The sequence below is a fragment of the Vipera ursinii genome (assembly GCF_947247035.1).
Source record: "Vipera ursinii genome assembly, chromosome: 3".
In the NCBI taxonomy this organism is placed as follows: Eukaryota; Metazoa; Chordata; class Lepidosauria; order Squamata; family Viperidae; genus Vipera; species Vipera ursinii.
Genome location: NC_139516.1, coordinates 211,864,582 through 211,892,032, shown reverse-complemented (window position 1 = coordinate 211,892,032; position 27,451 = coordinate 211,864,582). Strand labels below are relative to the sequence as shown.

General features: G+C 55.6%; 1 protein-coding gene across 2 annotated transcripts; it reads left to right on the top strand.

Moving 5' to 3' along the window:
• On the top strand, positions 1–27,451 carry DGAT1 (diacylglycerol O-acyltransferase 1). 2 transcript variants are annotated; one of them, XM_083357906.1, is made up of 17 exons: positions 1–233; positions 8,652–8,739; positions 12,349–12,389; positions 14,255–14,340; positions 14,636–14,688; positions 16,478–16,583; positions 18,622–18,741; positions 20,084–20,158; positions 20,388–20,491; positions 21,238–21,276; positions 21,931–21,972; positions 23,543–23,587; positions 24,284–24,396; positions 24,601–24,666; positions 25,954–26,041; positions 26,211–26,273; positions 26,405–27,451. In XM_083357906.1, exons 1-17 carry the CDS (start codon positions 82–84, stop codon positions 26,549–26,551), a joined length of 1,428 nt encoding a protein of 475 aa, XP_083214032.1. In that variant the 5' UTR covers positions 1–81; the 3' UTR covers positions 26,552–27,451. The 2 variants fall into 2 exon arrangements, with proteins under 2 accessions (XP_083214032.1, XP_083214031.1); XM_083357905.1 differs by having other exon boundaries at positions 1–239.

The window sequence follows — 27,451 nt, the reverse complement described above, 5'->3', positions numbered from 1 at the left end:
CGTCGAGCAACGGCGGCGGACGGGGCGGGAGGCTCGGCGGGGCCCGCGCTTCCTCGGCTTCCTCCGCCCGCCGCACCGGCCATGGGCGAGCGGGGCAGCAACGGCGCCCAGCAGCCGAAGAAGCGGGCGGCGGCGGCGGGGGCCGTTCCTCGGCCGGCCCGCGAGGGAGCGGGAGAGGCGAGCCCGGCGCAGCGCGGCGCGGGGGACGGCGGCGACCCCTTCTCCGACGCCAGCTTCAGGTAGGGGGGCCGGGCGGGAGGAGGGGGCGCCACTCGGGGCCCCCCCGCGAGGTTTCCAGGCGTGTCCTCCGGGGGGGCGACCCCCGCCCTTCAAGACTGGGGGGTGGGGGTGGTGAGGCGGAGGAAAGGGCCTCCCAGCTGCTCCTGGAAGCCCACCTCGGGGGGGGGGCTTTCCCGACCTCTGCAACCTCCGCTCCCAGAATCCCCCCAACCTTTCCAGTTGGGACGCCGCTCCCAGACCCCTCCCCCCCCGCGTGGCGCTTCCTGGGACGCAAAATGCCCCCCCTTCGGTGCTAGGCTTGACCTTTTGCCCTTGGAGGCCAAGGTGGGGCGGTGGGGCCCTTTCCCTTCACCCCTGCGGTGTTGGTGCTGCCCCACGTGCCCCCCCTTTGGCTTCTGGCCCTTTGGGCTGGAGGGTTTTTAAGAGGAGACGGGAACGGGACGGGGGGGGGGGCTGGACTAGGACAGTGTTTCCCAACCTTAGGAACTTGAAGATGCGTGGACTTCAACTCCCAGAATTCCCCAGCCAGCTGGCTGGGGAATTCTGGGAGTTGACGTCCACGCATCTTCAAGTTCCTAAGGTTGGGAAACGCTGGACTAGGAGACCTCGGGGTCCCTCCCAGCTGTGTTCTGATTGAAACGGATAAAGCGCCCGGCCCACCTGTTTCACCAGCCGGAGGATTGTGGCTCTGCAGCACTTGTTCCGCGCTCCCCGAGTGGGAGTAACCACTTCCTCAAAACAAACTCCTCGCCCAGAGAATTTAACCCTAGACTAAAGTTCGTTTCTGCCCCAGAGGCAGAAAACAGGTCAACCATTGTAAATCAGTTCAGAAGAGCCTCCCACTCTCCTCTTTGCACGGTGGGTGGGTGTGGCGGAAATCCTGCAACCTGTGGCTGGCTAGCCTGAATTAATATTTGCCACTGTTCACTCACTGGCTGAAGAAAAAAAAAAGGCAAATCGCTGGCTTAGTGGAGAACCTCAGTAATACAGAATAACAGAGCGGGAAGGGACCTTGGAGGTCATCTAGTCCAACCCCCTGCTCAGGCAGGAGACCTAACACCATTTCAGACAGGTGGCTGTCCAGTCTCGTTGGGGGCAATTAAGCTGACTTTGTAATAATGCCGCTTGGGGGTGTGTGTGAAAGCCCTAATAAGCAGGCATATACATAGAATGAAGGCTATTGCTAAGCTTGTAAGCCGCCCTGAGTCTTTGGAGAAGGGCGGGATATAAATGGGATTAAAATAAAATAAAATTAAAAACCTCAAGTGATGGAGCACCCACAATATCTGGAGGCAAGCAGTTCCACTGGTTAATTATCTTCACTGTTGGGAAATTCCTCCTTAGATCCAGGTTGCTCCTCTCCTGGGTGAGTTTCCCTCCGCTGCTTCCTGTCCTGCCTTCAGATGCTTTGGAGGACAGCTTGAGCCCTGGCAGCCCCTGAGATATTGATGGGACTTTGGGCAGGGGAGGGGATGCAGCCCCAGGAGGAGGCGGGGGGGGGGAAGCTGTTCTTCCCCCCCATGTCAGAGGGAGTCTCGGGGTCGCTGTTGAAGTACACACCACCTTTGGCCTGCAAAAGTGATGACAAAGCTGAGGCAGAGTCAGTTTCTCAGAGGGTGTGGTGGCGCTTACTATGCTCTGGAGTCATTGACTTGTAGAGCGAGTAAAACTTTCCTGGCCAGGCTGGGGAGGGGGGTCTGTGTGTGTGTGTGTGTGTGTGTGTGTGTATGCACCCCAGATGCACTTAGCAAGGAAGGTTTTGCCAACTTCTGGCACAGGGACAGTGTGTCCCGCGCGAGTTCGCCATCCTGCTCTTCTGACGTCCCAACTTTCCCTAACGCACGGAAGGCAGACCCAGGGTTGCCCGAAGTCGAGGCGGCCAGCTTTGCGCAAACAACCTCGGGCAGACGGGCTCTCGCCAAAGAAGAGGAACTTGCTCCCTAGCCTTACCTTAGGTAGCTTTCTTGGCAAAACAGCAAAAAGGACAAGCTTTCCCTCCCCCCCCCACCACCCCCTTTTACAACCTGGAAGCTTCTCTCCCAGAGCAGAATTTTGGGTTTGAAAGAGGCAGGAAGAAGAACCATAAAGGAGAGAGAGAGTAGCCCAGGAGTCTTCAAACTTGGCCCTTTTGTGACTTGTGGACTTCAACTCCCAGAATTCCTCAGCCAGCCATGCCACAAGTCACAAAAGGGCCAAGTTTGAAGACCCCTGGAGTAGCCTGTATCTCAAGTGGCTGTCCGGTCTCTCCTCAAAAAAGCCTCCAGGGATGAAGCAACGTCGGAAGGTACAAATTGCACCCTCAGGATCCGCATAGGGAGCAGGCCAGGGCCCTGGGTTCAGGATCATTTTGCAAGGTGCCATCTGGGCCACTCTCCGGGACCGGAGGTTTCTTTTCCCCTGAGGACGGCTCCAGGCGTGAGCCCAAAAGCTTTGGATTGGGGAGGGGGGAAACAACCTTTAGTCCCGGTGACCGACTTACAGCATTATCCGGGGACCTGTAGATTTTATTATCCGTTTTATCTTGCTAGGGCCCATGCTTCAGACAGAGCCATGTCTTCCCAAAGGATTCCACCCTGGGGGGGGCGGGGGGGAGACACTTTGATCATGAAAACCCAACACGGTGGGGGGGGGCAGAGTTTGCCGCTCCTGAGGCTGCTCCCACTGCCCTTCCCTGTGCTGGGGCTGGAGGGGGGGCCTCTGTCAGGAGCCCCCTCCCACAGTTCCTGGCGAAGCTGGATCAAAGGAAGGCAGGCCTGGGGCTGGTGTGAGAGGGGGAGGGCCCCCCCACCCAGGTAGGAGAGCCTGGGGGCTTCCCTTTTCAAAGGAACCCTGATCTGGAGCTTTTTCAGGAATGTGGCGGGGGGGGGGGGAGTCATAGCACCTTGCTACCCTGATGAGCAGACCCCGCCAGCTTTTTCTGTGGGGGTTTTGGGGTTCTAGGCCCGGAGCAGACTCTTAAGGCACCAGTGGGGGTGGGGGATTGTACGTAAGGGGGGGGTTGCAGCAGCAGAAACCAGGTGCGTGGCAAGGTGAGGCACGAATGAGGGTGCAAAGTGGCAGCCCCCACCTCCCAAGCAGCTTTCCTGCTTAATAAGGCCAGTTGGCTGTCTTGCCTTTGCCCTAGTTGGGATGGGTATCTAGGTGAGCAGGCCGGCTGTTGTAGGAGTAGGGGTCTCTTGCTGTAGGCCAGCGGCTCCCAACCTCTTCTATACCACGCACCCCTAAAACGTTTTGGATATATTTTCGCACCTCTTACAAAAGTTCTAAATAACGGCAACGAATTATGCATATACGCGACAAGTTTTCACACACCCCGGAATATCGTTTCGTAGCCCTGGTGGGGAACCCCTGCCACAGACGTGGGGAGGGGGCTTTTCCCTGACGCCCCTTTCCCACAGAGCCAGCCAGTGGCTATGCTGGACAGCCTCAAAGGGGAAGCCCTTGAATCTTGCGGGGACGGCAGTCAGGTCTGAACAAGGCAATTCGGCACCGAGTCAGGCTGGCTTCTCTCGCCAGCTCAGGAGGCTTCCCAACCCATAACCGATGGGGCGCCAGACGTGTCTAGGGCACGCTCTGCTCTGCCCTGGCAAGGCCGATCCCCAAGGCTGGGGTCAGAGGTTGGCACTGAGAGGCAAGGCAAGAATGCGCAGCTCAGCTGCAAGACCGCTAAAACCCCAAAAGGGTTCCTTTGCGGGAACCGGTTGGCCTCCATCTCCTTTCCAGAAACTGGCCAAAGTTTGCCAGGGAGCAATTCTGCACCACCGGTGACTGTTTCCCCCCCCCCAAATCGGCTTTCAAAGTGGGGGTCTTGGTGCGGTGGAGGGTCCTGCCTGGCCCAGTTGGGCTTCTGTTTTTGCTGGGTCCCGGGCCCACCGTGAAAGGCCAGCTGTGAGCAGCGTCAGGAAGGCCGACATTGTAACACAGAACCTCAAGGAGCGGGGGGGGGGGGGGGAGGAGGGCACGGTTGTGTGTGTGTGTGTGATTGGTGGAGTGGTGCCTGTTTTTTGTCTGGGATGCCCCCCCCCTCAGTCAGGAAGGGAGGGAGCCCCAGAGGTGCTTTTTCCCAAAGGCAAGAGGACTTCCTTGGTTTTTTTGTTTTTTTTCCCTTGAAGACATTTCACTTCTCATCCCAGAAGCTTCTCCGGTTCTTGGGTGAGAAGCGAAATGTTTTCAGAGAAGAAAAGCGAGAAAGTCCAGTTGCCTTTTGGGGGAAAAAAGCCCCTTTGGGGCAACCCTGACCAGATTTTCCACTGGAGAAGTTTCCAGAGCTGGCCAAGAGAGGCAGGTCGCTCTCGAGTACAGCTAGTCCTCGACTTAGCAGCAGTTCGTTTAGCGACAGTTCAAAGTTACAACAGCACTGAAAAAAGTAACTCATGACCGTTTTTCACACTTACAACCTTTGCAGCCTCCCCAGGGTCACCTGATTTACATTCGGACCCTTGGCCTTTGACTCGTATTTACGACGGTCGGAGCGTCCCGGGGTCACGCGATCCCCTTTTGCGACCTTCTGACAAGCAAAGTCATTGGGGGAAGCCGGATTCACTTAACAACCATGTTACTCCTTTAACGACTGCAGGGATTCACCCAACAGTTGTGGCCAGAAAGGTCTTAAAATGGGGCAAAAGCTCTTTAATAAATGTCTCGCTTAGAAACAGAAGTTTTGGGCTCAACTCTGGCCGTAAGTCAAGGATTTCCTGTATCTGGATATTTTTGCTCCCCTGTCACCTTTGCCAGTTCTTCTGCCACTTTGGGATGAGGAAGCCACAGACAACACCTCCCCCCCATTGGAAGAGGGCCCTTTGACCCCCTTCCAGAAGCACTGACCTCCAAGGAGAGGGTGGGTCTCAAAGACTGAGCCGCCAGTATTTCCTTGATGCTTGCAAGTACAAAGGGGCTGGCAAGGCACCAGGCCGCCGGGCCCCTCTTTACCATTGGTCAAGGCAGCTGGGGCTCCAAGGGCCACAGCTGGCTGGCTGGCTGGGGGGGGTCTCCCTCCTGTGGGCTGCTTCCGAGGACTGCCCAGAGAGATTAGTAGCCTGGAATCATTTATTTATTTATATTTATATTTAAATTTATATACTGCCCTATTCCCATAGGACTCAGGGCGGTTTACAGGGAAAATTAAAAGTTAAAATACATCATATACAATTAAAAACGATTAAAACTAAGATTAAATTAATCCCTGAACTTAACTAAAACCTCATTAATTAAAAATTAAAACCCCTCAGTCTGGGCCAGACAACTCAAAAAACCAAGTTTTCAAGTCCCTACGAAATGAGCGAAGGTCGGGGGCGGTCCTAAGCTTCGTGGGAAGTTGGTTCCATAGGGCCGGCGCGCCCACAGAGAACGCCCTTCCCCTGGGAATAGCCCGCTGGCATTCCTTAACCGGTGGTACCCTGAAAAGGCCCTCCCTGTGGGAGCGCACAGGATGATGGGAAGTTGATGCCGGCAGCAGGTGTTCCCTTAGATAATCCGGACCCAAGCCATTTAGAGCTTTATAGGTCATTACCAGAACCTTGGATCTCACCCGGAGGACAATCGGAAGCCAATGCAGCTCACGGAGGTGTTACACGGGAGTATCGGGAAACTCCCATAACAACTCGCGCAGCTGCATTCTGCACCAGCTGAAGCCTCCGAGTGGTCCTCAAGGGCAGCCCCATGTAGAGAGCGTTGCAGTAGTCTAGCCGGGAGGTCACGAGCGCATGAGTGACTGTGCGTAGGGCATCTCGGTCCAGATAGGGACGCAACTGGCGCACCAGGCGAACCTGGGCAAAAGCCCCCCTGGTCACGGCTCCTATGTGATCTTCAAAATTGAGCCGTGAATCCAAGAGGACGCCCAAGTTGCGATCCCTATCGACGGGGGGGTAACACCTCACCCCCCATCATTAGTGGTGGAACAACCTGGTTTATCCGAGATGCCGATATGCACAGCCACTCAGTCTTGGCAGGATTGAGTCGAAGCCTGTTTCTCCCCATCCAAACCCGGACCGCTTCCAGGCAACATCCTAATGCTTAGGATCTTTCAACCTGGGCTGAATGTTGAAAGGCAGAGGAGCTGCACACCTGGGTGTGGTGGCAAGTTCCTCCAGGTGTTGGGAGGAAGGAGAGCGGCCAGCAGAGACTTCAGAGTCCGCTGAGAACCCGGCTTTTGACATTAACAGAATAACAGAGTTGGGAGGGACCTTGGAGGTCTTTTAATAGCAACAATAGAATTGGAAGGGACCTTGGAGGTCATCTAGTCCGACCCCCTGCTCGGGCAGGAAACCCTACGCCATTTCAGACAAATGGCTGTCCGGTCTCTTCTTAACAACTTCCAGTGTTGGAGCATTCACTGCTTCTGGAGGCAGGTTGTTCCACTGATTAATTGTTCTCACTGTTAGGCAATTTGTCTTTAATTCCAGGTTGCTTCTCTCCTTGACGAGTTTCCATCCGTTGCTTCTTGTCCTGCCTTCAGGCGCTTTGGAGAATAGCTTGACTCCCTCTCCTTTGGGGCCGCCCCTGAGATACTGGAACACTGCTATCATGTCCCCCCTCGTCCTTCTCTTCATTAAACTAGACAGACCCAATTCCAGCAACCGTTCCTTATGAGTTCCTGATCCTCTTGGTTGCTCTTCTCTGCTCTCTTTCCAGAGTCTCAACATCTTTTTTACATCGTGGTGACCAACCCCTGCTCAGGCAGGAATCCCTATACCACTAGTGTGTCTATTTGTGTTTTAAAAGACCACCCAACTCTACTACAAGTCTGGGCAACGTGCAGTGGAAGCAGCCAGGCTGTTTAGGAAAGGATTTGGCAACCTGCCGTTCCAGTCTGTGAGCTCAGAAAGCGAAGTCTTTGATCTCTGCGCGTTCAGAGGGTGTGAACACGGAATGAAGATGTTGACATCTGTGGCTCCACCCTGGGATGTTGACTTCTAGGGATGCAAGTGCAGGAGTCCTCCTACTCCTGGGAAGCCTAATTAGTTGCCTTGGGCTGAGAGAACTGGGCCTGAATCCCTGGGTGGCAGCAGGCTTTCCCCCAGCTGTGTGCCTGGCCCAGCTGCAGAGAGGCGGTTCCAGCTGTGCCGACAAAGGTTCTCGGGAGGTGTTGAAGGACCCAAGGTTGGCCGAGGGGAGTGGCGGGTCCAGGCAGGTGGCTTGGGCACAAGAGGAAGTCCTGCGTTTGAGCTGGGAAAGGTGAGCACACCTAGGGCAGGGGGTCTCCAATCTTGGACCCTTTAAGGCAGGTGGACTTCAACTCCCATGCTAGCTGAGGAATTCTGGGAATTGAAGTCCACCCGTCTTAAAAGTGGCCAAGGCGGGTTGCCAAACCCTTTTCTAAAAAGTTTGACTGCTTCCACTGCACCTTACCCAGACTTGCTGTAGAGTTGGGTGGTCTTTTAAAACACACACACACACACACACACACACACACACACACACACACACTGGGTTGGTGGTATAGGAATCCCTGCCTGAGCAGGGGTTGGACTAGAAGACCTCCAAGGTCCCTTCCAACTCAGCCAGGTTCTCAGCTGATTCCACCCTGTCTGGAGTCTCTGCTGGCCTGGAGGACTAGAACAGGGGTCTTCAAACTTGGCCCTTTTATGACATGTGGACTTCAACTCCCAGAATTCCTCAACCAGGATGCTTCAAGACGGGGGGGGGGTATCTTCAAACTTGGCCCTTTTATGACTTGTGGACTTCAACTCCCAGAATTCCTCAACCAGGATGCTTCAAGACGGGGGGGGGGGGGGGGTCTTCAAACTTGGCCCTTTTATGACTTGTGGACTTCAACTCCCAGAATTCATCAACCAGGATACGTCAACACGGGGGGGGGGGTCTTCAAACTTGGCCCTTTTATGACTTGTGGACTTCAACTCCCAGAATTCCTCAGCCAGACCCACGTCAGGACCCCCAGGGCGCTTCCCGTTGCTGTCCCTCCCTCCCTCCCCCTAGTCTGGACCTGCCCTTCCCAACAGGCTGAGGCTGAAGGGCAGGTGGTCTTCACAAGGTGCAGAGGGAGCCCTCCGGTTACCATCCTTCCTTTAGTCACCAAAGTTTACAACACTTGCAGCATCCCCCTGGTCACATGATCAAAATTCGGATGCTTGGCTCATATTTATGACGGTCGCAGTGTCGGTGTGTGTGTGTGTGTGTGTCTAGTGAACCCCTTTTGCGACCTCAGTGGGGGAAAATCCGGATTCACTTAACAACCTTGTTACTAATTTAACAGCAGCAGCAGCGACCCACAACAATTGTGGCAAGAAAGCTTGTAAAATGGGGCTAAACTTGATGATCTTGCTTAGCAGTGGCAATTTGGGGTTCAAGGACAGCCTGTATTGGACACCCCCCTCCCAGGATCCCCCTTTGAAATCCAGCCTAATCTGGTGCTCCTCCTTCTTCTCTCCCCCCCCCCCCGTGCCCCCCCCCAGGTGTCACAAGCTGCAGGACTCCTTGCTCAGCTCGGCCAGCGGCTTCAGCAACTACCGAGGCATCTTGAACTGGTGTGTGGTCATGCTGGTGAGTAGCCACTGCGATCCCCGGGGTGGGGAGGGGAGGGCTGATGCCTGGCTCGCTGCCCCTTGGCACCCCTCGGCGGCAGACGCCAGCTGCGTTTCTTGGGCCGCCAAAGCTGGCAGCCCGCCGGGCCGAAGAGGCACTCTGGGCGGCCCCTTAGCAGCACAGAGAGGATATTGTGGTCTCAACAGCCCGGTGGCCTGGCAGCTTTGGCTTCGGGTAAGTGGCAGCTCGTGGCGGGACGGACTGCTTGGAAACGGGCCAGGCCAAAGAGATTCGGGCATTCCAGGGGCAATTCTGGGTCCTCGGATGGAATGGCTGAGGATATTGGAGAGGAGGGACCCCCGGGGTGGGAGGCAGCGGTCACCTTCTCCCCCCAGAGCCACCCTCTCTTGGGGTCTTCCAGCTTTCTACGGTGGTGGGAAGGCGGTAGGTCTCCATGCGGCCTCCAGAGAGGTTTTCCAAAGGTGGCCCCTTTAAGACTTGTGGACTTCAACTTCCAGAATTCCCCAGGCAGCATGAACAAGGCTGCCTTAGGCCAGGGATGTCCGGCCTTGGCCAGTTCAAGACTCGTGGCCTTCTGGGAGTTGAAGGCCACAAGTCTTAAAGGGCCCCCCTTTGGGGACCCCTGTGCTTGAGGACTGCCCTGTTCCTCCTCCCTCTTGTTCCCCAAACATTCCGCTTGTCCGCTTGTGACGATTCCCTCCTCACGGGCATTTGCAGGAAAGACCCCTCCCAATTCAGAGGATCCCCTGGCCGGCTGTCAGCAGCCCCTCTGAGGGAGGGCGGCTCCCCCAGGCCATTTCAGTGCCCTGAGGCTCCGGAGGGCTTCTTCCCTGGGGGAAAACGGCTTCGGTCTCCCGGAAATTTATGGAGAGCTTAACCCCGGAGCCTGGTGGTGACCTCCAAGCAGGTTCTGCCTCTCAGAGAGATCATTGTCAGCCCTGGGGAAGGAGAACCGTGCCAGGAGCGCCCTCATGAGCCGGGACGGTTCCTGGCGTCCGGAAGGCTGGATGGACTGGTGGGACTGCAGGACAAATGACCCAGCGCCGGGCTCCCTCCCAAAGTCGTCCTGCACTGCAGTTCTCCCTGGCTGGTTTTGGGATCTCCTGGGTGCCAGCTGTGCCAAGCAAGAGAGCCCAGTTCGAAATAGCTGGTTCTAGCCAACTGGCACAGGGGGCGCCGCTCAAAAAAGCCGAATAATAACAGAACGACAGAGTTGGACGGGACCTTGCTCAAGCAGCCGTCCCTGTATCATCTCAGGCAAGTGACTGTCTGGTCCAGGGGGAGGCAACCTTGGCTCTTTTATGACTCGTGGACCTCAACTCCCAGAATTCCTCAGCCAGGCACGCTGGCTGAGGGATTCTGGGAGTTGACGTCCACGAGTCATAAAACGGCTGAGTTTGAAGACCCCTGTTTTAAAGGTTACTGAGTCTTCTTTCTCTTTCGTTTTCAATGTCCACCTGTCCATTTCTGCACAGGCTAGAATTTTTGGGAGTTGAAGTCCACGAGTCATAAAAGAGCCAAGGTTGCCGGTCCCTGGTCTAGTCTCTTCTTAAAAACCTCCAGCGATGAAGCAACCACAACTTCTGGTGGCAAGCTGTTCCACTGGTTAATCGTCCTCACTCTTAGGAAGTTTCTCCTTAGTTCCAAGCTGCTGCGTCTTGACTAGTTTCCATCCGTTGCTTCTTGTCCTGCCTTCGGGCGCTTCGGAAAACCAGTTCACCCCCTCCTCTTCTTTGTGGCAGCCCCTCAAATATTGGAATACTGCCGTCCTGTCCCCCTTAGTCCTTCTTTTCTCTACTCTGGCCGTGCCCAGTTCCTGCAACCGTCCTTCGCATGTTGGTTCACGTGGACCAGGGACTCCCTTTGGGGCTGAGTCTTCTGAAACTGGCCCCTCCACCAGTTCAACCAAAGGGGCACCACGAGAGGCCCCTGGACCTTCTCTGCATGGAGAAGCTTCTGGCAGCACCCCAACAGAAGGCATTGTAGTCTTTGGGGGCCGTTGCAGATCAGGGTTTTCTGAGGCATCCATAAGTATAAAGCAGGGGTGTCCAACCTTGGCCACTTGAAGAGCTGCGGACTTCAACTCCCAGCATTCCCCAGCCAGCATATTGGATGGAGAATTCTGGGAGTTGGAGTCCACACCTCTTAAAGCGGCCAAGGTTGAGAAACACAGAGTACAGTACGGCTGTCCAAAGCTGGCCACTTTAAGACCTGCGGACTTCAACTCCCAGAATTCCCCAGCCAGCATATTGGATGGACAATTCTGGGAGTTGAAGTCCGCAGGTCTTATAGTGGCCAAGGTTGAATACCTGTGGTCTAAAAAGAAGGACTTCCCGTCCCTGTTGGTGGAGTGCCCAAATGCCACCGCTGGCTGCCCTGGCAGAGGAGTCTTGCTAGTTTCCATCCTTGGGCAAATGGCTTGTGTGTTGTGAGACCTTAACAATAAATGGGGTGTCCCTCTGTCCCTGACCCCGTCAGTAGTCTCCCTGTTTCAGGCGGATCCTCCAGCTGGCGGTGGCAGTTGGAGGTGGCAAGCCCTTGCCACGTTGGCTTCTTGACCTTCAACCAGGGTGTGGCGGTGGCTGGCACTGCCAGTCAGTCTGCCCTCCAGAGAGCCAGCCGGCCCAAGGTTGCCTCCGCTGCAGGATTTGCTGGGTTAACTCGGGGTGGGTGGGTGGGAGAGTGGGTCAGACGTGCCCGTTTCCCCTTGGCCCTTTGCAAACGTCGTCGGCCTGGTGGAAGTCCTGCCTTGTAACCGCACTCTTGGCACCGCAAGGTCCCTCCGGTGGCTGGGAGGGGCATCCTCTCCCTCCCCCCCCTCGGCAGAGATGGCGGGAGTTTTGATCCTGCAGGTTTTGAAGTTGGGGAGAGCCTTGGAAAGACTCCCCTTGTTGTGATTGTGGTGCTGGTGGGCAAACTACTAAATGTGTTGTGCAAGATTGCACACAACGGGAAGGTCTGCCTGAGGCATCGCCGGAGGTCACCGCCTGGAGACCTGAACTGGTCTCCTCCTCCTCCAGTAGAAATTTTGTATTTAATTATGTGGATTGTGTATATACTTCTCTTCTCTCATGCATTATTCAGTAAATAATACAGGCAGTCCTCAACTTATAACAATTGATTCAGTGACTGTTCAAAGTCACGACAGCCCTGAAACAAGTGACTTATGACCGTTTTTCACACATCCCCAGTGATCACCTGATCAAAATTTCGGGCGCTTGGCAACTGACTCATATATATGACGGTCGCAATGCCCCGGGGTCACACGATCCCTCTTTCGCAACCTTCTGGCCAGGAAAGTGAGTTGGGAAGCCAGATTCACTTAACGACCGTGTTACTCGCTTAACGTCCGCGGTGGTTCACTTAGCAACAGTGGCAAGAAAGGCTATAAAAATGGGGCAAAAGGCCACTTAACAACTGTCCTGCTTAGCGACGGAAATGTTGGGCTGAATTGCCAAAAGCCGAGGACCGCCTGCAGGGCGCTGGCTTGTTCGGCCCAGGGTGTGGTTCCATCGGACCTTTGTTCTTCAGCGGCACGTTCCTCCCTGGCCCCGAGTGGATCGGGCCCCCGTCCCCTCCCTGCCTGATCTCTCTTGTCTCCCGCAGGTGCTCAGCAACGCCCGCCTCTTCCTGGAGAACCTCATCAAGTGAGTGACGGGCTCCCCCCCTCCAGCCTTGCCGTGAAGGCCGCCCCTTGGCCCTGCCACCCAGCCCTCGCCTGACCTCTGCCCCTTGCCTGGGAGGGAGGGGGGTCAGGAGGGGACTACAGGGGAGCCCCTTGGCAAGAGATCGCCCTGGGGTGCCAAGCCAGCTCAGGCATGGCACAGAACTCATCAGAGCCACCCTCACCCCCCCCCCACTGCTGAGCCGGGGGGGGGGGGAGGTTGCTTTTAATTATCACCGGAGGGGGGGCTGCAGGGGGGGGATGGCTGGGTCGCTGTAGCCCCTGTGCCAAAGGGGCTTTTAAAGACCAGGCCATTGCAAGGACATCGATCCTTCCATTCCCCACCATTCAGTCAGAACTGAAGAAGCTTCTTGGATGAGAAGCGAAACGTTTTCAAAGGGGTGGGGGTGGGGAAACCCCAAGAAAGTCCAGTCTCCATTTGGAAAAAAGCCCCTTTGGGACCCCACCACAGCCCGGATGACAGAATCTCCACGGTCATCCAGCCACTGGAGATAGGAGTGGAGCTACTGGATAAGATGAGCACTCTGGCCCACGTTACAAATGGGAGTCTGTTGCCTGCTCTCAAAAGAAACTACATACCTACCCATGGAGAGTTCCCAAGATTGATGCTCTAGGGCAGGGGTCCCCAACCTTGGCAACTTTAAGACCTGTGGTCTTCAACTCCCAGAATTCCCCAGCCAGCATGCGCTGGCTGGGGAATTCTGGGAGTTGAAGACCACAGGTCTTAAAGTTGCCAAGGTTGGGGACCCCTGCTCTATGGAACAAAACTGTGACTGAATGGACTAGGAAAGGGGGTGTCCTCCCCCCCCCAGGTTCTGGTCCTCCTATGCCAGGGTACCATGGAAGCAGCCCAGCATCTTTCTATTTCTGGCAGATTGGCAAGGGTGGTGCTGCCACCCTGTGGCTCCCCACTGCTCTGCATGCCCTCCGTCTCCTGCTCCCTGGCCAGAGGCAGCCCCTTGCAGGGGTCCCACGGGCGGCGGCGGGGGGGGGGGGGCGCTTGGGCTCTGACGCAGGAGGGAGCCATTTTTAAGTCTGTCCTGAAAGACGCATTCCAGGGACAGCCAGAGCACCACCCTGGGCCCAGAACTGGAGCTACCAGCTTCCCTTAGAGGAGGATACATTTGTGTCCCCAAAACTGTGCCCCAGCCCCACTTCCCATCTGGGCCTCCTCTCCTGCCTTCCAAATGGCCACTAAGCCGGCTGAGGAATTCTGGGAGTTGAAGTCCACAAGTCTTAAAGGGTCCGAGGTTGCTTTAGGGGCTTCAGACCTTCGCTTTGGCCTTTGGCCACCTCAAAGGTTGCGCTCTCCACTCCAGCCTGGCCTCTCCTGCAGCTGCGGTGCTGCACGCACGTGAAAGACCTTTCTGCAGCTCCCCTCCCCCACAGTGGGCACGTTCACGAAAGGGAGAAATTTGTGCAGGGCTTGCTGCGTGTGTGCCCCTCCAACGCACAGTGCAGCGTTGTGCATGAGGCAAAGCGTGGTTAGACCATTTCTGTACCCAGGGATGTGGGGGCAGGCCCCTCCCTTCCCCTTGCTCAAGAACCCTGGAATGCTCTGGGACAGATTTGTGGGGAGGGGCACAGTGTTCAAACTACAGAAGGACTAACCTGGATGATGTTAGCTAGTTTGGGTAATGAAATATCTGCAAGGAAACAAACTCAAAGAGCCCCAATGAGCCCTTAAACTGCAAAGATCTCAGCTGCAAACAGATAACAAAAGTTTGCAGGGGGGGGCTGACAGGCTGCCACATCTCACAACAGGCTGCCCCTCCTTCCCCCCCTCCCCCAGTTGGCCTGGAGCCAACAAGATTCTTTATTTTTCAGGTACGGCATTCTTGTGGACCCCATCCAAGTCGTCTCCTTGTTTCTGAAGGACCCCTATAGCTGGCCTGCTCCGTGCCTTATTATTGGTGAGTCAGCTTTGCCTCCCCCCTTTTCTGTCCTTCCTTCGGGGGAGGGAACGGGGTAGGCGGGGGTCCTACTGCCTCTGCATCACTTGAACCCCTGAAATTTGGCTGCAGGGGGGGGGAGGTCCAGTTCAGGACACTGCGGCACGACACGGGGAAGGCTAAGGGTGGGTTCTGGCAAAAAAAAGGGTTTGCAGAGCTTTAGTGGAGAGGGAAGGCCTTTGGGGGAGCGGGGCGGCCACATTCGGGGCTGGCTTGTGGGTGGCCAAGACCCCCATCCTTGTGCTTTCCTTTCCAGGGGCCAACGGCTTCGCGCTGGTCGCTCTGCACGTGGAGAAGAAGCTGGCGGCGGTGAGCAGGGGGCGCCGGCCCTTGGATCTTATTCCTTTTCCTTTATTTGCAGATCAATTAACTCGGTTAACTGTTGTCGCGGGGCGGGGATCGGAGGCTTATTGCCTTTTATGTTAGGCTTTTATCTTTGCAAGCCACCCGGGGTCACCGAGGATGGTTTGGGCAGTCATATAAATTTTCTTAATTAAATCAATGTCAAATTTAGAGACTCCCCTCTCACTCGCTTGATCAAGTCTTCTCCTGGAAATCTGGCATTCAGCTGTTTTAAGTATAGGCAGACCTCAACTTACAGCAATTCATTTAGCGACGGCTCAAACGGCACTGAGAAAAGTGACGTACGAGCATTTTTCACTCTTAACGGCCGTTGCAACATCCTCAAGGTCACGCGATCAAAATTCAGACGCTTGGCCACTAACTCGTACTTTACGACGGTCGCCGTGTCCCGGAGTCACGCAATCCCCTTTTTGTGACCTTCTGAGAAGCGAAGTCAGTGGGGGAAGCCAGATTCACTTAACAGCCGTGTCGCTAGCTTAACAACTGCAAAGTTTCATTCAACAATCGCGGAAAGAAAGGTCGTCAGATAAGGCAAAACTCATAACAGCTGTCTTGCTGAGCAGCAGAAATTTTGGGCTCCGTCGTGGTCGTACGTTGGGGACTAGTGGAATCCTTTGCCCTTCGTGGCCCTTGAGAACAAAACCTTGAGCAAGAGAGCCGGTGGGCGGGTGGGTGCATGATGGTTATTGTGGGTTTGTGTTTGGTGTCTCAGGCCTGCTTTCAGGGCATTTCATGGGTAAAGACTGGATTTAGGACAACTTTTAAGACCTGTGGACAATTCTGGGAGTTGAAGTCCACAAGTGTTAAAGTGACCACAGTGGGATATCCCTGATGCCACTTTTCCAGAACTGGCAGAAAGTCCTGATTGGGCAGGATAAGAAGTAAGGTGTAACTTCCAGTTCAGATTTGGCTCAGAACGAGAGTTAACAATGTTCCTGGTGGGGACTGGTATAAAGACTTGAAGCCAGAATTATGTTTGTTAGGTATAATTGTAGGAAAGAATGTGTTTAATATTACATGTTTTAACTGCAGCAAGAATTGTATTCGCTCAACATTGGAAAAATGCAGCATTACCAACGGAGGAAGAGTTAATCAAAAAAAATTCTAAATTGTGCAGAAATGGACAGGTGGACATTGAAAATGAAAGAGAAAGAAGACTTGGTATACTTTAGAACAAGGGCCTTCAAACTGGGCCCTTTTATGACCTGTGGACTTCAACTCCCAGAATCCCTCAGCCAGCGTGCCTGGCTGAGGAATTCTGGGAGTTGAAGTCCACGAGTCATAAAGGGGCCAGGTTTGAGGACCCCTGATCTAGACTGCATGAACCCAAAGCCTGCCTGGCTGAGGAATTCTGGGAGTTGAAGTCCACGAGTCATAAAGGGGCCAAGTTTGAGGACCCCTGCTTTAGAACATGGGATACTTTTTATCAATGGCTAGAAAAACGAGGTAGAGAGAAAGGAACTTAATATGTATTAGGAAGTTAAATATTGGAACCCAGACAATACGTTGCTGATAAAATATTAAGAACTTGTGATTATAAAAAAGTAATAAATATATATATATTAAAAAAGAAAAGAAAAAGAAGTAAGGCATTGACTTTCCAGATCAGGTGTGGGTCAGAACGAGAGTTGCAGCGTTCCTGGTGGGGTCTGGGCTGCGCTTAAGCCTTTGGGGGTTGGGCAGGGGGGGCTCTGATTCTGGGTATTAAGATGAGCCCCTTTCCTTTGTGCTTCAGGGCTCCTTATCCGAGCGCAGCGGGACCGTCCTGCACGTCTTCAACCTGCTGATGGTCTTGTGCTTTCCTGCCCTGGTGGTGCTGGCGGTCACCACCATCACGCCAGGTGGGTGCCGTCCGGTGAGGGGGGCCTTGCCAGGCAGGATGTCTTGTGGGAATGGGCTGGGTGGGGGTCTCGGGGCAACCTGGTGCTTGGACTGTCTTGCCTGAACACAGCCTGTCCTGCCCCCGTGAGCTGTTCATGGATGGGGCTGCATCTCCTCCAGGATGGCCAAGGAACCACAGTATAAGAGAGTTGGAAGGGACCTTGGAGGTCTTCTAGTCCAACCCCTTGCTCAAGCAGGAGAACCTACACCATCTCAGACAAGTGACCGTCTAGTCCAGGGGTCTTCAAACCTGGCCCTTTTATGACTTGTGGACTTCAGCTCCCAGAATTCCTCAGCTGGCTGAGGAATTCTGGGAGTTGAAGTCCACAAGTCATAAAAGGGCCAAGCTTAAAGACCTCTGGTTTAGTCTCTTCTTAAAAACCTCCAGTGATGGAGCACCCACAACTTTTGGTGGCAAACTGTTCCGCTGGCTGATTGTTCTCCCAATCAGGAAGTTTCTCCTTAATTCCAGGCTGCTTCTCTCCTTGATTGGTTTCCCTCCGTTGTGTCTTGACTTGCCTCCTGGTGCTTTGGAGAATCGGTTGGACCTTTCCTCTTCTTTGAGGCAGCCCCTCATAACCCCCCCCCTTCCCCCCTTCTTTTCTCTAGACTGGCCATTCCCAAATCCTGCACCCATTCTCCATAGGTTTTAGTCTCCAGGCCTTTGGTCATCTTCCTTGCTCTTCTCTGAACTTCTCTGAGCTGTTCCACGGATTGATTGTTCTCACCGTCCGGAAATTTCTCCCTAGGTTGCTTCTCTCCTCGATTGGTTTCCCACCAATTCGTTGTGCTGCTTTCATGTGCTTTGGAGAAGGACCCCAAGATGCCTCTCACAGTTACTCACAGAGCCAGGTCCCACCTATTCCATACCTGGGCCTTTGGCTCTTCTTGCCTAAGTGTAAAACCTTGTGTTCCTCAACACTGAATTTGTTAGGTAGGGGCCCAGACTTCAAGTCTGTTCAGGTCCTTCTGATCTTGAGCCCAACTTCTGGAGTGTCGGTCACCCCTGACAGTCAGATTCGGTCACAGCTTTGTTCCGTACGGTATTAACCTTGTGAACTCTGAAGCTTCCTCCTTCCATTATGTATTCAAGATGGACAGGGTTTAATATTTATAGGTTACTTATATGTAAGGGTGTAGGTCAGGGATAGGCAACCTTGGCTCTTTTGTGACTCGTGGACTTCAACTCCCAGAATTCCTGAGCCAGCCATGCTGAGGGGAAAGGGAGAGGTTTCCAAGCTGTGCCATGCTGGCTCAGGAATTCTGGGAGTTGAAGTCCACGAGTCACAAAAGAGCCAAGGTTGCCTACCCCTGGTGTAGGTCTATACATATGTTGTATATAGTATGCTTTAAATGTGTGCTATGTATATGTACACTTTGAGAGGAAGCAACTAAATTTCATTTTTAATGTGTGCCATTGCGTCCACAGGAAAAATGACAATAAAGGTTATCTAATCTAAAAATTTTTTTGTGAGTTCTTGTTTGCAGAGGTCTTGCAGAGGGTTGGGAGGAGCCCCGTATCCACCAAGGAGCCCACAGGGAAGCTGCTGTTCTGTGTTCTGATCATGGCCCACCAGATGTTTGGGCTGTTTCATTGTTCGGGAGAGAAGGAGGAATCTGGGGGAGACGAGAGGCTGCTTCAGTTCCCAAGGCCGCAGCGGACCTCTTCCTTTCAGCCTTCTAGAGCAGGGGTCCCCAACCCACGGTCCGTGGACCGGTACCAGCCCGCCGCAGGGCAGCAACCGGTCCGCAGAAACAAGCAAAGCCCCATCCGTGGGATGCAGGCTGCACACAAAACCAGGCACCCTCCAGTCCACGGAAAATCTTCTCTCCGTGGAACCGGTCCCCGGTGCCCGAAAGGATGGGGCCCTCTGATCTAGAGGCACCATGTTCAAGCAGATTCTTCACCAAGGCCACGAATTCTTTGGGGCTCCCCCACCTCAGAGGCAATGCCATCTGTGAAGCCCCTCACCCTGCCTTTCCTGTCCTCCTCCACAGTTGGGGCTGTTTTTGCCCTCATGGTCCACACCATCCTCTTCCTCAAGCTCTTCTCCTTCAGGGACGTCAACAAGTGGTGCCGCCAGAAGCGGTCGGCGAAAGCCGCCCGAGGGCACGCAGGTGAGCACAGAGGGGCGTCTTCTGGCCTGGCTTCCTCCGGAGGCCCACAGCGGGAGGACTGGCATGGGGGGAGGAGGGGGTGCTTTGTGGGGGGGGGAGGAGGGAGGGAAAAGAAGGTGGCCCCTGAAGGCCTCTGAACTCAAGGGAAGCTGAGGAAGGAGCTTGCTGAGGGCCAAGGAAGACCCGGTTTGTGGGTCCAGCTACTGAGGGCTGAGATGTTTTAGTTGAGGAACGTGAACCTTCCTGGATTGGTGCTTGGAGTGGTAGCATTGAAGGTCTCTGGAGCTTCTCCATCGCCCAGGTCATGGTTGACCCAAAGGTGCTTTTTCAAGAGGCAACTGGACTTCCTTGGTTGTTGTTTTTTTCTTTGAAGAAGTTTTGCTTCTCATCCAAGAAGCTTCTTCGGCTCTGACTGGATGGTGGGAAAGGATTTATATTCCTTCCTGGCCATTTGCATCCTTTCGGAGAGTCATTGAGGCCACCTGGAGGCTTGTCTGTGTCCTCAGGGTCAGCCGAGTGGTGCAAATGGGTGTGGAGCCTTCTTGGACCTGCTGAAGGGACGGTATGGCAGAGGGGGAGGGATACGACCTCATCTACCTCCAGTCTACAACACCGTCCTTTCAGCAATTCCAAGATGGCTCCACGCCCATTTGCACCACTCAGGTGATCCTGAGGACAGAGACAAACCTCCAGGTGGCCTCAACGACTCTCTAAAAGAGAGGTATCAAACTGCCGGCCCGCGGGCCGGAGGTGTCATCCGGAAGCCGGGCCCACCCCGGCTAGCAATGACAAAGCTCTCCTGATACGTTGTGCGACGTCATGTGACGTCGCGAGTTTGACATGTCTGCTCTAAAAGGATGCAAATGACCAGGTCTCTGCAAGGAGTATAAATCCTTCCATTCCCCACCATCCAGTCAGAATCTGATGAAGCTTCTTGGATGAGAAGCGAAACTTCTTCAAAGAAAAACAAGAGAGACCAGTTGCCTCCTGAAAACCCATCTTTGGGACGCTCTTCAGAGAGCTCTTGAGCCAACCTCTCCCAGTCTGGCTGATGGGGGAGGCTGCCAGTGCCGCCTTGGGACACCCCCAGCTGGGCTGAGATGGGAACTCTCCGGCCTGCTGCCTGTTACTCCTCCTCCATGCTCAATTCGGGGGTCCTGCCTGCCTCTTGCCTGGCACAAGCCACTTCCTGGCCTTCCAGGGTCCCCCCGTCCCCAGGGCAGTGGATGAGCTGGCTTGTGACTCACCGGCGTTTCCCTCGGGGATGGTGGAATAGGAGGGGGGGTGTCTCTCCCTGGATCAGCTGGACCACCGCCGTGACCACGGTCTCTTTCCGTTCCAGCTCCAGGGCCACAGAAAGCCAACGGGAACGCGACTCCACAAGAGGTGACCTACCCAGACAACCTGACTTACAGAGGTGAGGAGACCGGGGTGTGTGTGTGTGTGTCTCGTAGGAGGGGCGGGAATTGAGTGGGATGCGGTGGCCGTGGGCCCTGGGTGGCGGCGTCTTGTTCCCCCCCTCCCCCAGTCTGGATGCCGACGTGGCCGTGCCCTCCCCTCCCCTTCGGCTCTCTTTCCTCCGTGGGAGGCGGACGCCGCCCTTCGCTTTCAGCCCCTCATAAGGGTCCCCCTCTCCCCCCCTGCAGATCTCTACTATTTCTTGCTGGCCCCCACGCTGTGCTACGAGCTGAACTTCCCCCGTTCCCCACGGATCCGCAAGCGCTTCCTTCTGCGCAGGCTTTTCGAGATGGTGAGCCTCCTTCTGGGCGGGGTCCTCCCTCCAGCCCTGGGGGTGGGGCGGGGGAAGCTGCTTTTCAGCGACTTACGACCGTTTCCCACACTTACGACCGTTGCAGCGTCCCCTGTGGTCATGGGATCAAAATTCGGACGCTTGGCATCCGGTCCCTATTTGTGACGGTCGCAGCGTCCCCTTTTGCGACCGTCTGGCAGTAAAAGCTAATGGGGAGCCAGATTCACTTGACCGTGTGACAAAGCTAACCACGGCAGCGATCCGCTTAACGATTGCGGGAAGAAAGGTCGTAAAATGGGGCAGAACCCGCTTAGCAACTGTCTCGCTTAGCAGCAGAAATTTGGGGTCGTAAGCCGAGGACTGCCTGCGCTCATAGATTGGAGGGCGGCCACCTGCGACCTTCTCCTTGGGCGGCTGAGTGTCGAAGGGAGCTGCGCTGGCAGCGTTGGTCCTGGGAGGAGCCTCGGTCATCCAGGCTGACCCCCAGGCGGCTGGGTGGGATCTCAGCTGGGCCCTTCTACAGCCAGAGCGGGTCCGTTGGGTCAGCGGCCGTCCGACTGGAGGCTCTGGCCACTTGTGGCCCTGCCGCTTCTCCAGCGAGTCCTCGGCCACGGCTTCCCCGGGAAAAGGGCCCGAGGCTGCAAGGGGCGCTTAGAGGGACGGGAAGCGGTTGGGCCGGGCAATCCGGAGGGCGCTGCTGGTTGCACTCACCCTGGCTTCCCCCCCTCCTCTTCCTCCTCCTGCAGCTCTTCTTCCTGCAGTTGCTGGTGGGGCTGATTCAGCAGGTGAGTGGGGGGGGCCCTCTGGGCCTGCCCTCTTCCTCTGTGACTGGGAGGGGGGGCTTCCCCTGGCAGGCTCTCCTCTGGCCTCTCGTAAGAATCCCAGATTTCTGGCGCGGCCCAGAGCTGGGAAGGGAGTGGGGGGCGGCCCTGGGAGGCTGCAGGAGTGTCGCCCCTCCCTTTGGGGCTGCGGACCCAGAGCCGGCGCTTGGCCCTGCCTCGAGTCTCTGGTGCTTCTGATCCTGACTTGCGGAGGAGTCTCCCCGGCCTTTGGAGGGGAGGCAGTGGGCTCCAGGGGTGTGGAAGTCGGCCCAAGGCCCCCGAGGCTTCCTCAGGCTTGGTTCAGAGTTGCACCCTTGAGGGCTGGGAGGGCAGCCCCCCACCCCCACCCCGCTTCCCCAGTCTGGCTGCCTCTGAGTGGACCAGAATGGCTCCTTCCGGTCAAGGCCACTCTAGAACAGCCGTGCAGCGGTTGGGTCTCATCGGCAAGGATCTTGAACGGCTGGAGTTGCTGTGCATGTGAAGATGGCCCCCCTCGGCACCTTGTTCTCTTGCCCAAGGAGGAGTCTCAGTCCCAGGGCAAGAGAGCCCCTCTTGGGGGTTGGTCAGGCCTGGACAACATGGCCCATAAGCGACTTGTCTCCGGTCTTCCTCTTCTAGTGGATGGTGCCCACAATTCAGAACTCCATGAAGCCTTTCCGGGTAAGCTCCGCTTTTCTTGCTCCCTCGCTGAAGGTCCTTGGAGCACCAGGGACTAGAAGCTTGTATGGATAAAGGAGAACCTTTGTACCTCAGGGTGGAAACGGAGGTTTCTTGGTGGCCTCTGAACTTGGTGGTTTTCTTGCAGGCATTTCATGACCCAAACTAGGGAACGTCATCCGTGCTAGAAGTTGTAAACCTCATTCCCTTCTAGCACGGATGGTGTTCCCTAGTTGGGTCATAAAACGTCTGCCAGGAAACCGCCCAGCACAGAGAGCGCCAGGCACTCTCTATAATCCCCCTCCTCCTCCCCCTCCTCCCCCTCCTCCTCTCAACGTCCATCTAGCACAGATGATATTCCCTAATTGGGTCATAAAAGGCCTGCAGGGAAACAACCCAGCTCAGAGAGCACCCAAGTCCAACAAGATCAAAGACCAACAAGCCAGAAAGAGAACGCAAAGACCCCAAAACACCTCCCCACCGGCGGTCACCCCCCAGATGAGCGTACCATCGGTCAAGATGTCAGCAGTCCCCCAATTCAAGGACCCGGCAAGCAAGTCAGTGGTAAACGGCCCAACCAAAGAACCTCCCAAGACCGTCCGCCACTAACACGGAGAGGGCAGGCCCCTAGAACAGGGCTCTTCAAATGTGATCCTTTTATGGCTTGTGGACCTCAACTCCCAGAATTCCTCAGCTAGGCACACATGCCTAGCTGAGGAATTCTGGGAGTTGACATCCACAAGTCATAAAAGGCACATAGTTCTCTCACGCTGGCTGAGGAATTCTGGGAGTTGAAGTCCACAAGTCATAAAAAGGCCACATTTGAAGAGCCCTGCTTGTGGACTTCAACTCCCAGAATTCCTCAGGCGTGCCAGTTTGGGTAATGAAACGTCTGCATAAAAACGGAGACCTCGGAGAACAGCTTGACCCCTCAGAAGCTTGTCTGTTTTGAGGGGAGGGCGTATCTGCGGAAGACGCCTCTTCTAGGATACCTCATTGCAAGGAGCCCCTCCCTCCTAATTGCTCATGGTAAAGATGGCCCCACTTTCTCCCACCTGGAGGACCCCTCTATGGTTGAACCTCGCACCCCCGTCTCCTGCTGCAGGGGGCGAGGGACAGCATTTTGACCCCCATGTTTGTCTTTTCTCCAACTGTGCGGGCTGCGTGTCTAAATACACTGGACAGTATTTCACAGCTGCCAGTTTTAATAAAATAACACAGCCGGAAGGGACCTTGGAGGTCTTCTAGTCCAACCCCCTGCTCGGCAGGAGACCCTATCCCATTCCAGATTAATAGCTACCCAGTTTTTTTAAAAAATCTCCAGTGATGGAGCACCCACAACTTTCTGGAGGCAAATTCCAGATCTGGAAATTTCAGCAATTGCCTGGCTGGCTAGGAAATTAACGAATGTGGACGCCCACATGCCTAGAAACTTGAGAAGCTCGGAGATTCAGACCCCCATGTGCCTCAGCCAATCTAGAAGAGACATTGGGGTTAATTTTGAGCAGCTGGGAGAGATGGGGACAGGGCCGCCTTGGGGAAGGAGAAGACTGAAGCTATTCTTGCTTTGCAGGACATGGACTACTCTAGGATGATCGAGCGTCTGCTGAAGCTAGCGGTAAGTACCACAAATGGCTGGCGAGGAATCCTGGGAGCTGTAGTCTCCATTTGGAAGGCAGAAGAGGAGGCCCAGCTGGGAAGCGGGGCGAGGGGCAGTGTGGGGGACGCCAGTGTGGCCTCCATCTCCAAGGGAAGTTGGTAGCTCCAGTTCTGGGCCCAGCACCGTGGTCCGCCTGCAGGATGTGGCTGTCCCTGGAATGTGTCTCTTGGGGCAGACTCAAAAATGGCTTCCTCCTGCGCCAGAGCCCAAGGCCCGTCTGGCTTGGCACTAGGGAAGGCCAACAGCAACTCTTCCCTAAAGGGGGGTGGGAGCTGCTCTCCTGGTTCAGGATCGGGACGTTGCTCCCAGAAGCTCCTTGGGGCCAAAGAGGAAGCTCTTCAGTGCAGGAGTCCCCAAACAAGGCCGTGTGGACTTCAACTCCCAGAATTCCCCAGCCAGTGCAAGTCATAGAATCCAAACTGGTCACAGGAAGAAAGTGCCTAGAAAAGCTCTTTCCGTAGGGCCTCTGTAGGACTTTTATCTCAATGGTAAAAAAGGCGTTGCAGGCAACCTCAGCCATTTTATGATGTATGGACTTCAACTCCCAGCTGGCTGGGGAATTCTGGGAGTTGAGGTCCACTTGTCTTAAAGTGGCCCTGTTCTGGAGGAAGCCAAGAGCACCAACGGGGCCTCCTTTGTCTCGTGTCTCTACAGGTTCCCAATCACTTGATCTGGCTGATCTTCTTCTACTGGTACTTCCACTCCATCTTGAACTTTCTAGCCGAGATCTTGCAGTTTGGGGACCGAGAGTTTTACCGGGATTGGTGGTGAGTCGGCTAGTGTGTCTTCGTGCGTGGGATCTTTGTGAACGGGCCACTTGCAGGACTCCCTCCATCTTGGCACTTGGAGTGGTCCAGGGCGGCCCCTGTCCAAAGGAGAGGGGAGAGGGCTTATGAGCGTAGAGATGCCCCATCATTCCTAGACTGGCCTTTCATTCCCATGCCTCTTCTGATCTTGCTGCTCCTTTGCAGGAACGCGGAGTCAGTGACCTACTTCTGGCAGAACTGGAACATCCCCGTCCACAAGTGGTGCCTGAGGTAGGACATCCAAGCCACAGGTGGTCCTTGCAACCACTCGTTTAGTGACCTTCAAAGTTACACAGTGACCAGTTTTTCACAGTTACATCCACTGCCGCTTCCCGCCTAGTGGCGTGATCGGACGCTTGGCCACTGACTCGTATTTATGAGGGTTTGCAGCGTCCCGGGAGGGTCACGTGATCCCCTTTGGCGTCTTTCTGGCGAGCAAAATCAAACGGGGAGCCAGATTTGCATAACAACTGGGTGACTAGCCTAACAACGGCAGCGACTCACTTAACAACTGTGGCAGGAAAAGGTCGTCACGTGGGATAAAACTCAGAAAACTGTCTCGCTTGGCAGCAGAAATTTTGGGCTCAGTTGAGGTCATAAGTCGAGGACCACCTGAAAGGGGCAAGGTGGGGAAGAGCGCTCCTGCTTCAGCCCCGGGAACGGTGGGCATTCCTGCCCAGAGAGGGGCTCCTGAGGCCCGCTTGGAGCCAGCCGGCCGCCTGCGCCTGGTCCAGCTGCCGCTGGGGCTCCTCCCAGCCTGGCGATCTGAAAGCCGGAAGGGCCTCATCGGCCTCGAGGAGAGAAACGGGATTTGGAGCCTTCACACCGTTTCTGGAGAGAGAGGCCTAGCTGGCATGGCTGAGCTGACCTTCCCGGCCCTGTCTCGTTGTCCATGCCCGGAGGTTGGTGTCCTCCTTGCGGCAGAAGCTCCCACGTTCCTGGAGTCCCGAAGGTGCTTTTTCTTTTTTTCTTCAAGAGGCCACTGGACTTACTTTGTTTTTCTTTGAAGACGTTTCGCTTCTCACCCAAGAAGCTTCTTCAGTTCAGCCTGGACGGTGAGGGACGGAAGGATTTGTACTCCTTGCGGTCGTCTGGTTGTTAGCACTCTCTCTCAGAGTCGTTGCGGCCAGAGCTGAAGAAGAAGCTTCTTGGATGAGAAGCGAAAGGTCTTCAAAAAAAGCAACAACAGGAAAGTCCAGTGGCCTCCTGACAAAAGCACCTGGAGAATCCCCAGAGACACGTTCCTGGAGCTCATCGGCCGTCTCCACCTGCCTGAGCCAGGGATGCCAGGGTTACCTGGGAGACGCCATCCTCCATCTTCTCCAGGGTACCTGCCCGGCTGGCTCTTTCTAAGTCCAAGCAGGCAAGGATGATCCTTAGGTGATCCTAAGTCCGCCTATTGCCAGACGCCGTTGAGGCCACGTGGGAAGGACTTAGGGACCCACCGGCCCCCTGGCTCTCCCTGGAGGTCAGGACTCTCTAAGGGCGGGGTCTCTTTTGCCCCTGTGCATTTTCTAGGCATTTCTACAAGCCCTTGATGAAGAAGGGAACTGGGAAGTGGACGGGCCACGTGGCTGTGTTCCTCGCTTCTGCTTTCTTCCACGAGGTTAGTACCTCTCTCTACTAACCGACACGGGCCGCATCCGAACTAGGAACTCAGAGCCTGCTTTTGGCCCCCACCTGTCCCCTTCCCTGGGCTTAGTTGACCCCACCCCCCAAGAGGGCGTCCGTGGTGACTTTCAGCTGATCTCTCCATTTCTCTTCAACCCTGGCAGTACCTGGTGAGCGTCCCGTTGAAGATGTTCCGGCTGTGGGCGTTCATGGGCATGATGGCCCAGGTGAGATCAGGAGGCTCGCGGCCACGGGTGGCATTCGGGGAGCCCAGGAGGGGCTGTGGACAAACCTCAGGGCTTTTGCCACCCCCCAGCCCCCCCCTCTTAAGCTGCTGCTGGTCTCCCCCCCTCCCCAGATCCCCTTTTCCTGGTTTGTGAGCCGCTTTCTCCAGGGCAACTATGGGAACGCGGCGGTCTGGATGTCCTTGATCATTGGCCAGCCGATCGCCGTCCTCATGTACGTCCACGACTACTACGTGCTGAATTACGAAGGAAGCCAGTGACACTCTCCTCCTCCGTCCTGCCTCTTCCTCCTGAGGATCAGCGGGGGGGGGGTGCTGGCCGTGGCCAGCCTCCCCCCTCCAGACTTTCTGCCGCCTCCTGGGAGGCCCAGATCCACTGAAGGCACCACACGGATTCTGCTGAGGATGAGTTGCCTGGCGGGTGTTATCTTGTCTCTGTGCATGTGCGTGTGTGTGAGATGGTTGTCTGTCAGGTACTCTTGAGTCCGAATATTGGATCGATGCAATAACCTTCCTGGTGCCCCGGTTTTGAGCTGGTCCTCTGGCAGGATTGACCCCTTGAGCCGTTGCCTTCCATCCATGCAATAGGAACTAGGACTGACGCCAACCGTGCCTGGCAGGGCAGAGGCTGCGGCCTTTTCAGAGGGAAGCTGGGCCACTTGAACGGGTGGGCAAAGGGGCTGCCTCCCTGGCACTTTAAAGGACTCAGGTTTGTTTGGGGGTTTCCCCAGTCCCATCAGCGGATGAGAGCAGCCCCCCTCCCTCTCCTCCCCCAACCTCCCCCCCTCGGGGCTTCTGGCCCTCTTCGGTATGCCGTCTTCTTTCACGGGCCTGGGGCTCCAGGGCTCACCCCGCTGCTGCTTTTCCTAGAACCAGGGCCTAGGGCTCGTCCTTGCCCCACAAGAGGCGTCCCAGTTCTCTGCACTCCTGGTCCGTCCCGACACTTCTGGGGCTCAGCTTTGCACAGCCACTGGTCCCTTCTGGCAGCTGCCCCAGGCCTGAGGGACTCCGTCCGGGAGGCTGGCAGGAGCCGGAGCCACTGTCTGATTCCCGAGGTGGGTGGGTTGCTACCTAGCCCGACCGTGTTTTTTTGTCAACCCAGCAACTTTTTAAGAGTTTGCAGAATGTATCTGCCCGGTACCCAGTGATTAAAGCATATTT